The 17,127-nt window shown below is 45.5% G+C and overlaps 1 protein-coding gene across 1 annotated transcript in view; it reads left to right on the plus strand.

The window, feature by feature from the left end:
• The first annotated feature begins 2,719 nt into the window (after positions 1–2,719).
• The window catches only part of SRRM4 (serine/arginine repetitive matrix 4), a 128,675-nt gene continuing 114,267 nt past the window's right edge, over positions 2,720–17,127 (plus strand). The window contains exon 1 of the mRNA XM_083717326.1: positions 2,720–3,403. Within this exon, the coding sequence (XP_083573452.1) occupies positions 3,273–3,403 (131 nt within the window). The 5' untranslated portion in view covers positions 2,720–3,272. The remainder of the gene's footprint in view (positions 3,404–17,127) is intronic.

The raw sequence follows: 17,127 nt of genomic DNA on the forward strand, positions 1-17,127 counted from the left end.
ACCTTCCAACTCTTCCATTCTATGCTCCTAATAGCCTGTGTCTCAACTATCAAAAGTCTGGAAGACATCAGTCTAATGACTCCAAACATGGACAGTGATATCATTTTATCTTAAGGCAAAGAAGGACCACAAAGCAAGGAGCTGGCCCTCTGGATTTGCAGAATTCTTCCTTAGGTTTGATGTTAAGAAAGGAGCAGGAAAGAGGAGAGGAGAGAAATGTTGCTAATTATGCTCTTTGGGCCTTGTCAAGGTACTGTGTTGCTGTCTCTGCTTGTATTTCATTTCATGGGCCAACCCACCTGCCCAGGTTTGAGTGAATGAGGCAAGGCATGGCCTACGAGAGGGAAAACCTCAAACTCATTACATCCTTCAGGAGTGATCCTATGCACAAGAAGCTGGCATAGAGCAAGCTGGTGTAAATTAAGCAGGTGAAACGTTATACCAGATCCAAGGTAAAAAGGTACAGGTAAAAAGATGAAGGACCCCTGGATGGTTAAGTTCAGTCAAAGGTGGCTATGAGGTTGCAGCACTCATCTCGCTTCCAGCCGAGGAAGCCGGCTTTTGTCCACAGACAGCTTTCCAGGTTATGCGGCCAGCATGGCTAAACTGCTTCTGCTGCAATGGAACACTGTGATGGAAGTCAGAGTGCATGGAAACACCATTTACCTTCCCACCACAGTGGTACCTATTTATCTACTTGCACATGTGTGCTTTCGAACTGCTAGGTTGGCAGGAGCTGGGACAGAGCAAAGGGAGCACACCCCATCACGGGGATTTGAACCACCAACCTTCTGATCGGCAACCCCAAGAGGCTCAGCAGTTTAGACCACAGTGCCCCCTTGCCACTGTGAGGACATGATGCTGGACTAGATGGGCCTTCGTCTGCATACAGCAGAGCTTTCCTTATGGTGTATATCTTTTTCTTTTTTTTGAATTTTTTAATTTTCAATGCAGAATCATAACAAAAATTACAAACATTGAATCCAAAATAATACTACACAGACAAAAATCCCCAGAACATATAGAAAAAAAAACAGAAAAGGAAAAGGAAAAAAAAGCAAAGGAAACAAAACTAAACTAAACAAAAACGAAAAAGCACACATCTACAGAACAAAACCATATCATTACGTACATAAACACAAATTGACTTCCTTCCTTTGTTCTAAGACCTCAAAAAATTTACTCTTACTGTATTGTTGTGTCTAATTAGATTACTTCCATCTTTATGCTTTTTTACACCATTTTTCTTATTCTTTAACCCTGTAAAGTATATCTTTTATAGGTTGTAGAAGAAATAGAAGAACAATATGAACCCCCCTCCCCCAGTTTTCCTATCGCCGAGCCCAGTAAGTGTTACAGAAGTACATTGATGAGGAGTCATGTCCCACCAACCAGGTTCTTTTCCATACACCTTCTGTTCTCCCACACCTGAGTGAAACCCCCATTGAACACAGTGATGATTTCTTTTGAGTAAATATGCTTTGGATGAGACTGCGTAAACCATAGGACTGATATCAGCTGGGATGTTTCAGATCAGGTAAGAGTGGAACACAATGGGAAAGATATCTGTATCTCCACACACACCCTTAACGGGCCATTTTGAGTGGAAACTGCCAGGAAAGGAAAGCATTGACTTGATTGATGGATTTCAGGTTGAAGTGGTGAGACACATTGGCTGACCTGGGGGTGGCAGTCACAACCTAGCCCACCTCACTGGATCACGATGCTGAAAGGTCAGAAAGGGTAGATCCACTCACACAACCTAGAGCTCCTTGGAAGAAAGGTAAGGATACAAATGTCACAAGTAAATAATATATAGCCCCAAACATACAAAATTGATCCTGCAGGCTGGGGGTTGGACTAGATGCCGGGATGGGTCAACTCTACAGTTTTAGTTACAGATAGGTAGCCGTGTTGGTCTGCCATTGTCAAAACAAAAAAATTCCTTCCAGTAGCACCTTAAAGACCAACTAAGTCAGTTCTTGGTATGAGCTTTCGTGTGCATGCACACTTCTTCAGATACACTTCAGATCTACAGTTTTATAAATCTATGATTCTAAGCCTGAAATCTCCCTTCCTTTCCTAGCCCACAAAAAGTAACAGGGACGTTAGGCTTTAGGGTATCACAAGATTCTATTGGTTGTATGCAGCAAAGTTCTACTCAAAGTAGACCCATTGAAATTAAGGGACCTAAGTTGCCCATCTATTTCCACGTGTCTAGAACTAAAATTGAATGCAACCTGTTTTTAGTTGCAATTCGTTTTTAGCTTACTTTTTTTTTTTGAGGGGGGAGGTTAGATATGGCAATTTAATTTTTCGTTAAAAGGCTTGATTAGCATTGTTTTTGGGACAATCACATGTACAGTATATAATTTATCACAGCTTATTCGAATACATTTTTTTCAGTTAACGTTTAAACAGTTGTTTTTACTGATAATTTCACTGTTTTATTTTATTTTTGTTAACCGCTTTCAGGCTTTATTTTATTTCGCAGTCGGGCGGGACATAATAAATTTCGTGAAACGAACAAAGTGCAAGCTCAAGCCTTTGTGTTTGCCTGCGACAGACTCTGAGTCCTTAGGAAGTGCCATTGCGCTGAGCACTCTAGGGCCTGTCCTTACCCCGCCTCTCTCCAAAATAGGGGGGGGCGGTTGAGGTTATTTAATTAGGCTTGTTCCTTCCCTCCCTCCCCGATTCTTCTGGGGGCGGGGAAGAGATGCATACAAGCAGCTGGAGGGGCGAGCGTGAGTTTCTGCTCATTTCCTCCCCTTCTCAATTAAATCGCGTCTGAGTCAGCGCCTCGCCCTGTCCTCCCCACCCCCGTTCTCCCCTCCCAGGCCATTGACAGGCACACGCCCGGAGGACCCGGGGACCAGCCGCCCTTTGTGATGCTGATTCGAGCTGGAGGAGCCCCTCCGTCTTTTGTCTGATGTTTTCCAGGCAGACGGAGGAGGAGAGAGCGCAGCAGCTCTTGAAAATTGACCAGCCCCCCGAGCTGCGCGTCACATCGGAGCAAAGACAAAACGCCCGCCTGCCTGGGCTTAGCGCGCACGCACAGCCGGGTCGGGAGGCAGACGGAGGCGCTTCCCTTACACAGGGCTTGGTGATTCCCCCAAAAAAATATTTTCGATCCAGGCTATTACCCCGCCAGGGCAAACCGTCTTAGGTAGGCGCTGGCCAGGTGAGAGAGCCCCCGGGCTTGGAGAGGCGGAAATGTAACATTTCAGCACCCTGGACAGTTCCGAGCGCGGCGGCGCTTTGACGGTCGGGCCATGGCGAGCGTCCAGCAGGGCGAAAAGCAGCTGTTCGAGAAGTTCTGGAGAGGGACCTTCAAAGCCGTGGCCACGCCAAGACCCGGCAGCGTCATCGTGGCCAGCATCACCTCCCGCAAGCCCCTGGCCAGGTAGGAAACTTGTTCGCATTGCTCTGTTTTTGAAACTAGACCGGCTGCCTCCTTCCTCTCCTTCCGCGGTTTATTCTGTTTTATTCCAACATGCTGGGGCAAGGGGGAGACTGACCGTTTTGTAAGGAAAGAGCTTTGAAAATAGTGCTTTTACTCTCTGCGTTTTAGTAGATCTATTTTTAATCTTGCTTTAATTCTGTTATACTTTCTAACTATTAATTTGCATATGCTTTTCCGCCTTCTATGTTTTATCTGCATTGTGTAAGCCGCCTTGACCCCTGGTCTTGGGGAAAAGGCGGGATATAAATAAACAAATAAATAAATGTTTAACCGCATGTTTTATTGGTGACTTCTCTGTCTTGACTGATGTATTTCTCTGTGGTTTGGGTTTTCAATGTAGTATATGTATTTTGCTTCCCTGTTATCTTACTATGTTTTATGTAAGCTACTCAGGGATTTTGCATATTAAATGGTAAATAAAAATTGTGGAGGGAGAGGACCCTTTGCTCCAGCCCTGTGGGTGCAGGGAGTCAGGGACCCTCTAGCCTTCTGTTTGTTCAATGGGCAAGAGATCTTCCCTAACTGGGGTAGATCAGGGGGTTGTGAGAGCCTGTGTGTAAATGAGGAGGTGGGTGTGGAAACTTTTCCTGGACCGGTAGAAATTAAGAGCCTGCAGGAGCATATCAGATACCTGAATGGTGGTGGTTGGCTTATTAAGGAGCAAGGAAGGTTTTGGACTTGAGCTTTGATGAATATCTCCAATCTCTCTGTATGTTCGAGTTTTAATGACTTTTTTTTAAAAGCATCATATTTAATATATGGTCATAATAATATCCAGCACCTGCATCCTTTCATCCCACCCTGCAGAATTCAGGATGGGGTGGGTTAGATCCTGGAAAATGTACATCAGGAATAAACAACGACTCTTCCCTGGTTTTGTGCACCGAGCATCTTTGTGAATGGAGGAGGTGGGCATGAAAACTTTTTCTAGACCAGCTGGGCTTTGGTGGGAGCAGGGGAGCTAAAGAGTAGCATCTGCAAGAGCAAATCAAATATATTGATTATGAAGGTGGTGATGGTTGGGTTTTAAAGGCAAGGTAGGTTTGGGGGTTGAGCCTTGATGATGTGCCTATTCTCCGGTCAATCTGAAACAGATTTAGTGGCATTAAAAAAACACAACTTTTTTTAAATGTACAGTTACTTTCCTCCACTACCCAACGTTCAGGATAGGGTGAGCAAGAGACTGAAATTGATGCATCTAGAACACAGCAAGTATGCCCTGCTTTGGGAATGACTAAAAAAAAGATATTAGAATTGCATCCACCTAATCACAAAAATTCAGGAGTGCGGAAGAATGGCAGAGGAGTCTGACCTTTTAGTCCCTTTTGTAAAAAGCCATGATGTATGAGCAACTGGATGTTTGAAAAATAAAGTTGGGCTTACTGATCTGTGGTGCTCTGACCTTTAAAAGGTGTAAAGTCCAAAGGTGAAGATGATGAGGAAGGAAATTGTATGTGATACACATACATATTATTAAACTATTCAGAGGTTTATTTGCAATTATATATATTTTTTAAGGATATTTTTTAATGATTTCAATATTTGTTTTTAAATGTTTCCTTGTAATGAAAAAACTGAAAATGTTATAGCTTTGTTCTTTTTGTAAACTCCTTTGAGCTTTTATTATTTACTTTATTGCATTTATATCCCTCATTTTCTCTCTCCAAGGATCTCAGGGTAGCATGCATGCTCATTTAATCTCCACAACAACCTTGTGAGGTAGGCTAGGCTGAGAGACAGCCACTGACCCAAGGTCACCCTGTGAGCTTCATGGCCAAGTGGGAATTTGAACCCTTGTCCCCTCCAGGTCCTACTCTGACACTCTAACCACTACATTACCACTGACATCAAGTGTTATAGCAATCTTGGGGAATAAATAAATAAAGTGGCGCATACATTTTGCTAAATAAATAAATGGGGCTGAAAGACAAGAGCATTTTTCAAATAAAACTCCCTGAGCTGCACACCGGGGAGTTTGTTGACGCTGGAGTTTCCTGCACTGCTGTTTCGCAACATTTCTGCTAGAATTCAGGAGGATTACCCACAGGACTGAGCTGCAGCTCTTCCAAGAGGCTTAGGGCAAGTACAGCAATCTATGTGGCTTCTCCCAGATTATTGCATGGATAAGCGCAAGAATTGGCACTCTTGCCAAGTGGGGCTTATAGGGGCTGGTGGCACTAGAGGGTCAAACAAAACCCCCATGCAGAGGTCTTCTCCACCCCAGCACATAAATGCCATTTTGAGTGCAAACATTTGTCCAGGCTTTGGGTCCATCTCTGTGATGGTGCTTCCGTTGCTTTCACAGTCTAGGAAAAGGTGTTGATATGGAACAGTGTACGTAATTCTCCACTATCACTGGCATTAGGAAGAACCTTTGATGCAACTTGATCACTCAGTGGAAGGGCATCTGCACTGCATGCAGAAGTTCCCTGGTTCCATGCCCAGGATCTCCAGGTAGGACTTCCATTCTGAAACCCTTGAGAGCCACTCCCAGTCAGTTTATATAGCATTGAGCTGGATGGATGAATTGTCTGATTCAATATGGTGAAGGACCATAGCTCAGTAGGTTGAGCATCTGTTTTGCATGCAGAAGGTCCCAGGTTCAATCCCCAATGGCATCTCCAGGAAGGGCTGAGAAAGATTCCCCATCTAAAACCCTAGAGAGCCACCAGTCCAACTAGACTGCTCCTTAAGTTCCTGTTGGTTGCATTTGGGTTGGTTGCTCATTTCCTTTCTGGAAAGGAGACGGAAAACTGTCAATCTGCTTCTCTAGAGGGTCTTTCATAAAGCGCTTTGGTTCCTTAGCCACCCCCTCCCCACATATAACTTCTGAGGGCGAATCTTCCATACCTATGAAGTTCTTACCGATAACTGATAGCTTCCTTCAAGAATCTGACCATCTGTGTATATTGGAGTTGGTAAAGGGCTGGTTGTCCCAGCATCAAATTTAAGGTTCGGATCAAATTTTCCTAGGGCTGACGGAGGTTGTAGCCCAAAAAGTCTGGAAGGCGCCAGGCTGATATAGCTTATTCAAGAGAATATAGTGACCTCTGGGAATGCAGGCGTTGACTATCTATAAAGAATAACATTCTTACAGCATTTCTGTTCTTGTTGAGAAGGAAGGAGGTGTGGTGCTTGCAAAATCTTTAGAGAGGGGCAATTTGGAAACAGGCTTTGTTTCATTCCTCATAAGAACATAAGAGTCTGCTGGTCACCATCACTGCTTCTTGTGGCAGTGAGTTTAACTATGTGCCGTGTGAAAAAATACGTTCTTTTACCAGCCCTGAATAGACAACAAAGAGAAAGGATACATTGACTGTGGTCACGATTCCTTACAATTTATATTTTGCACTGTAGTTTTTAATCTTATGTTAAAGACCAGTATGGGACGCAGGTGGCGCTGTGGGTTAAAGCCTCAGCGCCTAGGACTTGCCGATCGAAAGGTCGGCGGTTCGAATCCCTGCGGCGGGGTGCGCTCCTGCTCCTCGGTCCCAGCGCCTGCCAACCTAGCAGTTCAAAAGCACCTCCGGGTGCAAGTAGATAAATAGGGACCGCTTACCAGCGGGAAGGTAAACGGCGTTTCCGTGTGCGGCTCTGGCTCGCCAGAGCAGCGATGTCACGCTGGCCACGTGACCCGGAAGTGTCTCCGGACAGCGCTGGCCCCTGGCCTCTTGAGTGAGATGGGCGCACAACCCCAGAGTCTGTCAAGACTGGCCCGTACGGGCAGGGGTACCTTTACCTTTTTAAAGACCAGTATTACATCTGCTGGGCTCCCAAAGTGTGTATATTGCAGCAATTAACCATAATGACAAGCAAACATCGACAGCTAGAATGAAGCGCTCTGAAGCAATAGGTGCTAACGTTTGAAAGCCCAAATCCCTGTACGCTCTGAGTACACAAGCTTGTCTCCCACACTTCCCATTTGTTACGCCATTAGAAGCATTAAAAAAAACCTACAAAAGCACCGCTTACATCATTTCCCTCCTTATTGCAGTGAGAAGGTACCATCTATTAAAATAATGGTTTGAGAAAACCTCCTCATATTGGGTAAAAATATCTCACAAAACGAAAGCCCAATGAGATCCGACTCCTATGTATGACTCCTGGAACATTTGATTGCCTTTCATTATCTGTGCCCAAAGTAATCATGTGCAAGTCTTTATTTCAGATGGGCGACTCATTATGCCAACATTCACATACCTGCTGCCCACTGTATGTATTGGATCCCAACATCACCGTTGGCAGAGGCTGATGGGAGTTGTAGTCCAAAACATACAGAGGGTAGGCTGCACCCTTGCTAGTCTGCCTTAGTTCCTCTTGCATTTCCTCTTTTTCCTTCCAGCCTTTCTCAACCTGTGGGTCCCCAGATGTTGTTGAACTACAACTCTCATCACCCCTAGCTAGCAAGGCCAGAGCTCAGGGATGATGGGCATAGCTTTAAACTATTTCTTCATTGTTTTATTTTTTAAAAAATGCATATCTCCACCCCAATTTAGTTTCTGATATTTGCAAATGGACATTGGCTCAGTGGTAGAGTATCTACAGTACCTTGCATGCTGGAGATTCCAGATTCAATCCCTGGCATCTCCAGGTAGGACTGGAAATGCCTTATATCTGCAACTCACATACACCCCTGAGCCTCTGCCAGTCAGTGTAGACAACACTGAGCTGGATGGTCTGATTCAGTACAAGGCAGCTTCCCGGATTCCTGTGTGCTGCCTCTTGAAATCGTTTACACTTAACCATTTGTAATGCTTGAAAATCTTTTTAATAAATCTCATTCCAGATGGGAAGATGGTTATCAACTGATAAACGAGCTCAAGCATGAGCACAAGTGCTGGAGAAAGTGACCCTCACCTCCCTCATTATTAAAAATGCCCTGCAATTGAACATATGCATGCATTAGCAGAGATAAATGCCCAGACTGCCTCCGGGGTATTTGAAGAGCTATGGCGACACTGATCCAGCCTTGAACCGACTTTCTGAGTGGGGCAGTTAAGGCGGGTGCTAGTGATGATGCTGTCAGGGTTGCTGAGCATCTAGTTGGAGGGCAGCATTGCCAAGCTCTGGCGAAACAGATTGTGGGCTGCTTTGGGGGGACAATGATACAGGGAAGCTCTCAGCTCACTGGCAAAGGACTGGGAGGGAAGAGTGCAGCTCTAGATAACAAGATCTTCTTAGGAGACTGGCTAATGACTGCCTGCATCTGTTGTTGTAACAAAGACTGCAGAGGCGGTCAAGGTCTCATTCTCTGATGGCATTTTCATCCCAGACCTTTTACTGTCAGGTTAATGCAGGGAAAGGAACACTGAATCCCTGGGCTTGTTAGTGACATCTAATTCTTTTTCTTTTTTGAATACAAATTCTGATTATATTAATCCAGAGCAAATCTCACCTGGCAGGAGACCAGGGGTCACCTTGATTCCTTTTGTATCATAATCCATAATGTTGATTGGAGTTGAACTACAGATGTCCTGACAGTGGAGGGGAATCCCTATTTTCAAACATGAAAAGAGGTGTTGCTGCTGTTTATTGTCACAGTCAGTATACTCTATAAGCATTTTTTAAGATATACAGGGCTCTGCTCCAAAGATCTTGTAATTGAAAGTGGGAGAGGAAGCAAAAGAAGAAGAGAAAGAAAAGGAGGAGCCACAGGATTTGCAGAGGATGAGTACTAAAATATTGATATGAAGTCTAAGCTATCGCATGGAGAAGAGACAGAGTAATGACAGGCATAGCAGAAACGGTGGTATAAGATAGCATAAGAACACAACGAGAGAAGTAAAATTTAAAAGGAGAAGTCACATATGGGTGGAGAGAAGTCGTTTTTATTCTTTTTATGTCTTCTTATTTTTTATTGACTATTCTATGCGTTATGTCAATATTTGAAGTTTGTTTTTGCAATCAATCAATCAATCAATCAATCAATAGGATTTGCAGAGGATGAACGGGGTGGTTGGCAGGAAGGGAAACAGTTAACACTGTTTTGTCTTGGTTCCAATTCAGGTTCAGTTGCAAGGAAGCTTGCCCCAGTTAAGGCCAAAGAAGGTTCAGTAACCAAGTCAGCACAAATGGCTACTAGCCACAATGGCTGTGCTCTCCCTCCACAGACAGACAGATGCAGCAATGCTTCTGAATACCAGTTGATGAAAGCCACAGGAGGGGAGAGAGCTCTTGTGCTCAGATCCTGCTTGCATCTGGTTGGCCATTGGGAGAACAGGATACTGGACTAGATGGGCCATGGGCCTGATCCTGCAGGGGTCTTCCCACATTCTTAAATGAACCGACTGTTTCATTTTTGGTTCTCATGAGAAAATGTAAATGCAAGCGGCAGTTTAATCAAATAATAATAATACCTTTGTATGCAAACCTTTAAATCAAAGGTTAGAAAGGAGATGTGTCGACTCAAGCCAGCAAAAACTTAGTCCGGTGATTCCCAATTGGTGGTCCATGGTGTCGGACTTGCGTTCGACTGAGCGACTCTTCCAGTCGAGTCCTCCGGAATCGCCTCTGACGTGATTAACAATAAGGCTCCAAGCACGTTAAGGCTTGATAAGGCTCCAAGCACGTTCCCCCATTACGCAGGGTATCCAGCCCAGGGAAGGACGAGAAGTTTATGAGCTACATTGCTAAAGAGTTTTATTCCTAACTACGCAGACAGAAAAGAAATATACATGCTCTCTGTGTGAAAGCAGAGAGCAACTGAAAAACAAAGGAACAGGAAACCAGTAACATCACATCCATCTCCTGTCTTCCTTGAGACTTCCAACAGCCTGGAATGTCTCTGGAATGTAAACAGAGTCTTGTGACTCCAAGAGCACTGCACAGTGGCAACACACAGAAACCAACACATGGACCCTGGGGATCTACATAACCCACCCAAGGGGCCCATGGCACCATTCACATAAAGACTACCATAGAGACAGGGCTTTTTTTTCCAGCCAGAACTCACCAGAACTCCATTCTGACCATTGCCATTATAAGAGAACAAGGGAGGCGTTCGTGGTGAGTTCCAGCACCTCTTTTTCTAGAAAGACAGCACTGCGTAGAGATATCTGAATTTTCAAAAGAAGGGGGTCCATGGCTTGGCTTTTGAAAAACAGGGAATTCATAGTACTTAGCTACATGGGAACCACTGACTTAGTCTTGAACACCCACCTCCATAACCCAGCGGTTGGTTGTGCCCATCAGGACCAGCGGGCAGAAGGCAGAGAGACCAACAGGAGGTGGAGCCAGAGCCCATGACAGACAAGGCTCAGAGCCAACCAATTCTAGTTTTGCACTCATCCCCCTCCTTGCTGAGTTCCACAAAGGCAATACAGTGGTACCTCGGGTTAAGAACTGAATATGTTCTGGAGGTCCGTTCTTAACCTGAAACTGTTCTTAACCTGAAGCACCACTTTAGCTAATGGGGCCTCCCCCTGCGCTGTGCCACCGCCGAGTGATTTCTGTTCTAATCCTGAAGCAAAGTTCTTAACCCAAGGTACTATTTCTGGGTTAGCGGAGTCTGTAACCTGAAGCGTCTGTAACCTGAAACGTCTGTAACCCAAGGTACCACTGTACTGCCACTAAGGAGAAGGAAGCTGGTGGCCTCTCTGGACTGGGTGTCAGGTAAGGAACAGCTTGGTTAAAATGGCCTCATGGGCCAAATGGAGAGGCTTGGTGGGCCAGATTAGGCCTGTGGGCTGGCAGTTTTCAACCCTTTATATAAAGGCACAGACATCCTTCCATGCAAGGTGGGGTTGCCGTCTCTCCCCCCCCCCGAGGCTTCAAAGAAATGAACGAACAAGGAGCGATTTATCTCACAACCAACAGAAGCTTCTGTAAGCCTCTTGCTTAAGAGCAAAGCATCGATGTGCTTTTTCATGTCTGCAAACTGTTAGTGTTGGAAACGGATAAGCCAAACGGGAACAGGCGCCTTTATGTTCAGAAGAATGTACCTGCTCATAATGAGGAGCTTTCTCTAATAAATAAGGATGTAAAAAAGAGACCTGCTAGGATCAGAGCAAAGGGCCACCTAGTTAGTCCTGCATCCCACAGCGGCCAATCAGATGGCTCGTAGTCAGGCCGTGATGAGAGTAATAGTCCTCTTCTGCCTGTGTGTCCCTAGCAACCAACATTTAGAGGTATCCTGTCTCTGATAATCTAGGGAAGATGTAGCCAGCCGTCACCAGCAGCCAGTGATAGCCTTCTCCTCAATATTCACTTCAAAAAAAGGATATCGTGGGAAATAGTTCATATTGGGGGGATATGTGCCTAGAAAAAATAATACAGTGGTACCTCGGGTTAAGTACTTAATTTGTTCCAGAGGTCTGTTCTTAACCTGAAACTGTTCTAAACCTGAAGCACCACTTTAGCTAATGGGGCCTCCCGCTTCTGCCGCGCCGCCGGAGCACAATTTCTGTTCTCATCCTGAAGCAAAGTTCTTAACCCGAGGCACTATTTCTGGGTTAGCGGAGTCTGTAACCTGAAGCATATGTAACCCAAGCTACCACTGTATATTATTATTATTAATTAAATTTGTATTCTGCCCTATATACCCATAGGTCTTAGGGCAGTTCACAACATAGAATTACAGTAAAAAAAAACACCACAAAATACATAATAAAAAATAAGAACAAAAACAAACTGGTAATCCCCCAATATAAACTAATTCCCTCTCTACTTTATCCTCACGACAACCCTACAAGGTAGGTTAGGCTGAGAGACAGAGACAAGGTTGCCCAAGGAGCTTCAGCATGGCTGAGTGGAGGTGGGGGTGATTGGAGCCTTGGTTCTCCCAAGCACTGCTCCCTTGTACTCTAACCACTACACCACATTGCTGGTGCTCATTCCAGAGGCGAGCAATGAAGGTGATGGGGAGGGGATGAAGTGGGGAGATGGCGTTTGCGGGGAGAGGCAGGGAGATTGAAATGAGACACAGTGGGTGGTTGTGGGTGCTTACGAACCATCTCTTTTTGATGCCTTGGGTGCCTGCCATTAACTTCATCCTCTGACGCCTGAGAAATTCTGCTAGTTGACTGCAGTTTTGAACAAAGATGAAGATGCTTTTGTAGATGGGTTGTTGTTTTTTATATTATCCTGGAAATTTACTGCCGCACAGCTAATTCCAGAACCTTTCTCTTTATTACAGAGTCAGCTAGCAGGCAGCTTCCCCCCGCCCCATGCTATTTTGGAAGAAACACACTTGCAGAGAGAGAGAGAGAGAGAGAGAGAGAGAGAGAGAGAGAGAGAGAGATGGAAAGCATTGGTCTGTATCCATCACTGCCTCTCTCCCTTTCCAATCTGAGTCTTTGGGGCAAAGCAGCACAATGAAATCTAGCATGAAATAATGCAAATTTGCAAGGGCGCTTTATGCATGTGGCTTTTAAAGCGACGAAGGCCGTTCCCCAGGTCAACATGGCAGAAAAATCACCTCTGCAACTGAGTGTATGCTTGAAAGATGACTGTAGCCAACTCTGGCTCTCTGGGCCTCTTTGCACTCTACTAAAGGTAAAGGGACCCCTGACCATTAGGTCCAGTCGTGACCTACTCTGGGTTTGTGGCACTCATCTTGCTTTATTGGACGAGGGAGCCGGCGTACAGCTTCCGGGTCATGTGGCCAGCATGACTAAGCCGCTTCTGGCGAACCAGAGCAGCGCACGGAAACGCCGTTTACCTTCCCACTGGAGTGGTACCTATTTATCTACTTGCACTTTGACGTGCTTTCAAACTGCTAGGTTGGCAGGAGCAGGGACCAAGCAATGGGAGCTCACCCCGTCACGGGGATTCGAACCACCGACCTTATGATCAGCAAGTCCTAGGCTCTGTGGCTTAACCCACAGAGCCACCCGCGTCCCTTCTTGCACTCTACTACTTCCTTGCAAACCCAGCTTCAAGCAGGATTATTTCCCAGGGAAGTCTGCTGCGTAGAGCAGGTTCTTACCTAAGCTCTCATCCAGCAAACGTGGTTTTGTCTCTCTCCTGACTGTTGCATTACACATATCAGGAGTGGGGAACCTTTTGGCCTGGAGGCCAAACACCCCACACCTGACACTGTATGTAATACAGACCAGTGGAGAATCACAGAATCATAGTTGGGACGGATCCTGAGGATCATTTAGTAGTCTGACCCCCTGCAATGCAGGAATATCAGCTGTCCCTTATAGGGATCGAACCTGCAACCTTGGTGTCATCAGCACCATACCCTAACCAAGGACCACCTCTTTTCATATGAGCTGCCCCAGACCCTGAGATTATCTTCTGAGGCCTTCCTTCATGTGCCTCCTCCACAAGGGATCCAGAGGCTGGCAACATGAGAACAGGACCTTTTCTGCAGTGGCTCCCTGTCTGTGGAATGCTCTCCCTAGAGAAGTTTGCCTGGCACCTTTAGGCACCAGGCAAAACTGTTCCTTTTTAACCAGGCCTTTGCTTGATCTGTTTGACATCCTGCACCCTTTTATGGGACGAGGGTGGCACTGTGGGTTAAACCACAGAGCCTAGGGCTTCCTGATCAGAAGGTCAGCAGTTTGAATCCCCGTGACGGGGTGAGCTCCCATTGCTCAGTCTCTGCTTCTGCCAACCTAGCAGTTTGAAAGCACATCAAAGTGCAAGTAGATAAATAGGTATCGCTCTGGCGAGAAGGTAAACGGCGTTTCTGTGCACTGCTCTGGTTCACCAGAAGTGACTTAGTCATGCTGGCCACATGACCCAGAAGCTGTACACCGGCTCCCTCGGCCAGTAAAGCGAGATGAGCGCTGCAACCCCAGAGTCACCTGTGACTGGATCTAATGGTCAGGGGTCCCTTTACCTTTTACCCTTTTCAAATGTGGCTCTTTGGGGGGGGGGTGTTAGTGGGTTGTTGTTTTTATTCTGATTATATATGTTATGATATTTTCTGTGAACAGCCCTTAGACCTCTGGGTATAGGGTGGTATATGAACTCAAATAATAATAATAATAATAATAATAATAATAATAATAATAATAATACTCCAACTGAGCTATTCATGCTCAGTAGCATTCTGCTAGCCTGCCATGCTGGCTAAGGTCTCCATCATGCTATAACCTATGGTGAGTACGAGCTGACCTGATAGAAGTTTATTAAATGATACATGTTATGGAGGAACTAGACAGAGAAAAGTTTCTCTCCCTGTTTCATCAGACTAGAACTGGTGGGCATCCCATGAAAAGGAATGTTGGAATATTAAGGGAGTTAAAAAAAAGAACCTTTTCTCGCAGCACATAGTTAAAATAGACTGTAACTATTTATTCATTTGTGCTTTTATCCTGTACTGTATTTTTATCTTGCTAACTGCCCTGAGACCTTTTGATGTAAATCTAATCCATCAATCAATCTGTGGAACTCTCTGCCACAGGATGCAGGGATGGCAGCCGACTTGAATGGCTTTCTAAGAGGACTGGACAAATTCATGGAGGACGGGAAGGCAGCCAATGGGCACTAGCTAGGAAGGCTCTGCAATGCTTCTGAATACGGGTGATTAGAAGCCACGGGGGGGGGGGGAGAGGGCTCTTATGTTCAGATCCTGCATGCATCTATAGGCATCTCTGGGTGGCCACTGTGAGAACAGGATGCTGGACTCAATGGGCCACTGGCCTGATCCATTGGGGTCCTGCTAAGGTCTTATGTGCTTACATTCTCCATAGTAGAATTCTCACCTTTGTCTGTGTGGCGTTCCTGATGGGAATTCAGAGGGGCAGCGAGGGGGGGGGGGGTTCTTCTCAAACCATTTTATTTTGTCAAGCAATTTCTCCTCCAGCAATTTATTTTGTTATTTTGTCGGCCGATCTATATATCTATATCTATATATTTTTTCCTGAGCAATTTCTGCTCATCCGTTCCCTTGCCAAACTCAGGCAGCACGTAAAAGCTTTCAGAAGTGGCAACTCCGAGGAAATTGCACCCATTCTGATCCAAGAAATTCAACAATCGTTTTTTGACTTTCTTTTCTTCCTTCCTTCCTTCCTGTAACACCCCCCCCCCAAGGTTCTGCTCTATCGGATGCTCATTGGGGAAATTAAAGTGGGGGGGGAGGTGGGAAGTAATTTAGTGGCAACTGCCAGCCTCATCATCTTAAAAGAAGCAAAAGATTGTCATATTGACAGAACAGAGAGCATCTCCCTCCTCTGTTCCTCTCCCCATTTGGTTCAATCAAATTTTGTGGCGTCATATCCAAAGATCTGCCTGCAATTCTAACCTTCGCTTGCCTGGAATATATTCAAAGGCTGTTGCGGGTGGCCCAGTCTACCTTTCACTCTTTTCCCTTTGACAGCCTGTGGTTACGACCACTTGGCTATCTCGAGAGCTCCATAATGGTTGATCGGGCTCTCAGAACTGATGGGTGTTTTGCTCGGAGGAGTAATTGATGTCATCTCTGCCTCTTGTGGGGCGCGGTTCTTCCCCCCTACACACACACACACACACACAGTGCAAACCACAACCTTCAAGTTAAATATGTACCGTAAGCTGAAGAGCTGGGTGCTATTTCCATATTTCTTGAAAAAAGCGTGATTGGTTTTGAATCGCCGGTCAGGCCGTGCTGCCATTTATCGTCAAAGGCTTAGCCTGCAGTGAGGTCGCCTTATTAGACGAATTAAATGTTACGTACATTGTCTTCTGATCTTTATGGGCTCCAATACTCCTGTCTGGATGCTGCGATTTCAGGTAGAGGATTCTTTCACTTTCCAGAGAATTTCTATTTCCCCCCACTTAAAAAATGAAAAAGCAAGATTCTAGTCCTTGTTGCTAGGAAACTAGCCTGAAAGTGTGTGAGCAAGGCCTGGTGAATTCACCAAAGCCACAAGAGTGTGGAGACTGTGCAGGATTCCCAGTGGTTGGGAGTGGGGTTGCGAAGTTCCTCACCCAGGAGCAGCCAAATCAGTTACGGAAAATAAGGGAAGCTAATTTGTGCATATCTTACACAGATCGGAGGTTCTCCTGTGGGAAAATATTCATCTTACATTGTTTTCTGGAGAGCCAGTGTGGTGTAGTGGTTAAGAGCTGCAGTCACATAATCTGGGGAACCGGGTTCGTGTCTCCGCTCCTCCACATGCAGCTGCTGGGTGACCTTGGGCCAGTCACACTTCTGTGAAGTCTCTCAGCCCCACTCACCTCACAGAGTGTTTGTTGTGGGGGAGGAAGGGAAAGGAGGTTGTTAGCCGCTTTGAGACTCCTGAAGGGGAGTGAAAGGCGGGATATCAAATCCAAACTCTTCTTCTTCTTCTTCTTTTCAAAATATCTGTTCACCTCTATGCCGACTTCCAGAAGTTTGAGGTTTTTTCCATATACAGTGGTACCTCAGGTTACATACACTTCAGGTTACACACTCCGCTAACCTAGAAATAGTGCTTCAGGTTAAGAACAGAAACCGGGCTCTGGCAGCGTGGCGGCAGCAGGAGGCCCCATTAGTTAAAGTGCTGCTTCAGGTTAAGAACAGTTTCAGGTTAAGTACAGACCTCCGGAACGAATTAAGTACTTAACCCGAGGTACCACTGTACTCTATGAGTGATGTTCCAAGTTCTGAAAGTGACCACTGGACGAGCATAGTGGTAATCATAGAAAAGGTAGTCTATGTTTGATATATCCTCTATATACTGAGAGATGATGGAATTATTGCTTCTACTAGTTGCAAAAAAATGTCTCTTACGCTGGGTCTGGGTAAGCAT

This window comes from Podarcis gaigeae (genome assembly GCF_964106915.1).
Source record: "Podarcis gaigeae genome assembly, chromosome: 16".
Lineage (NCBI taxonomy): Eukaryota > Metazoa > Chordata > Lepidosauria > Squamata > Lacertidae > Podarcis > Podarcis gaigeae.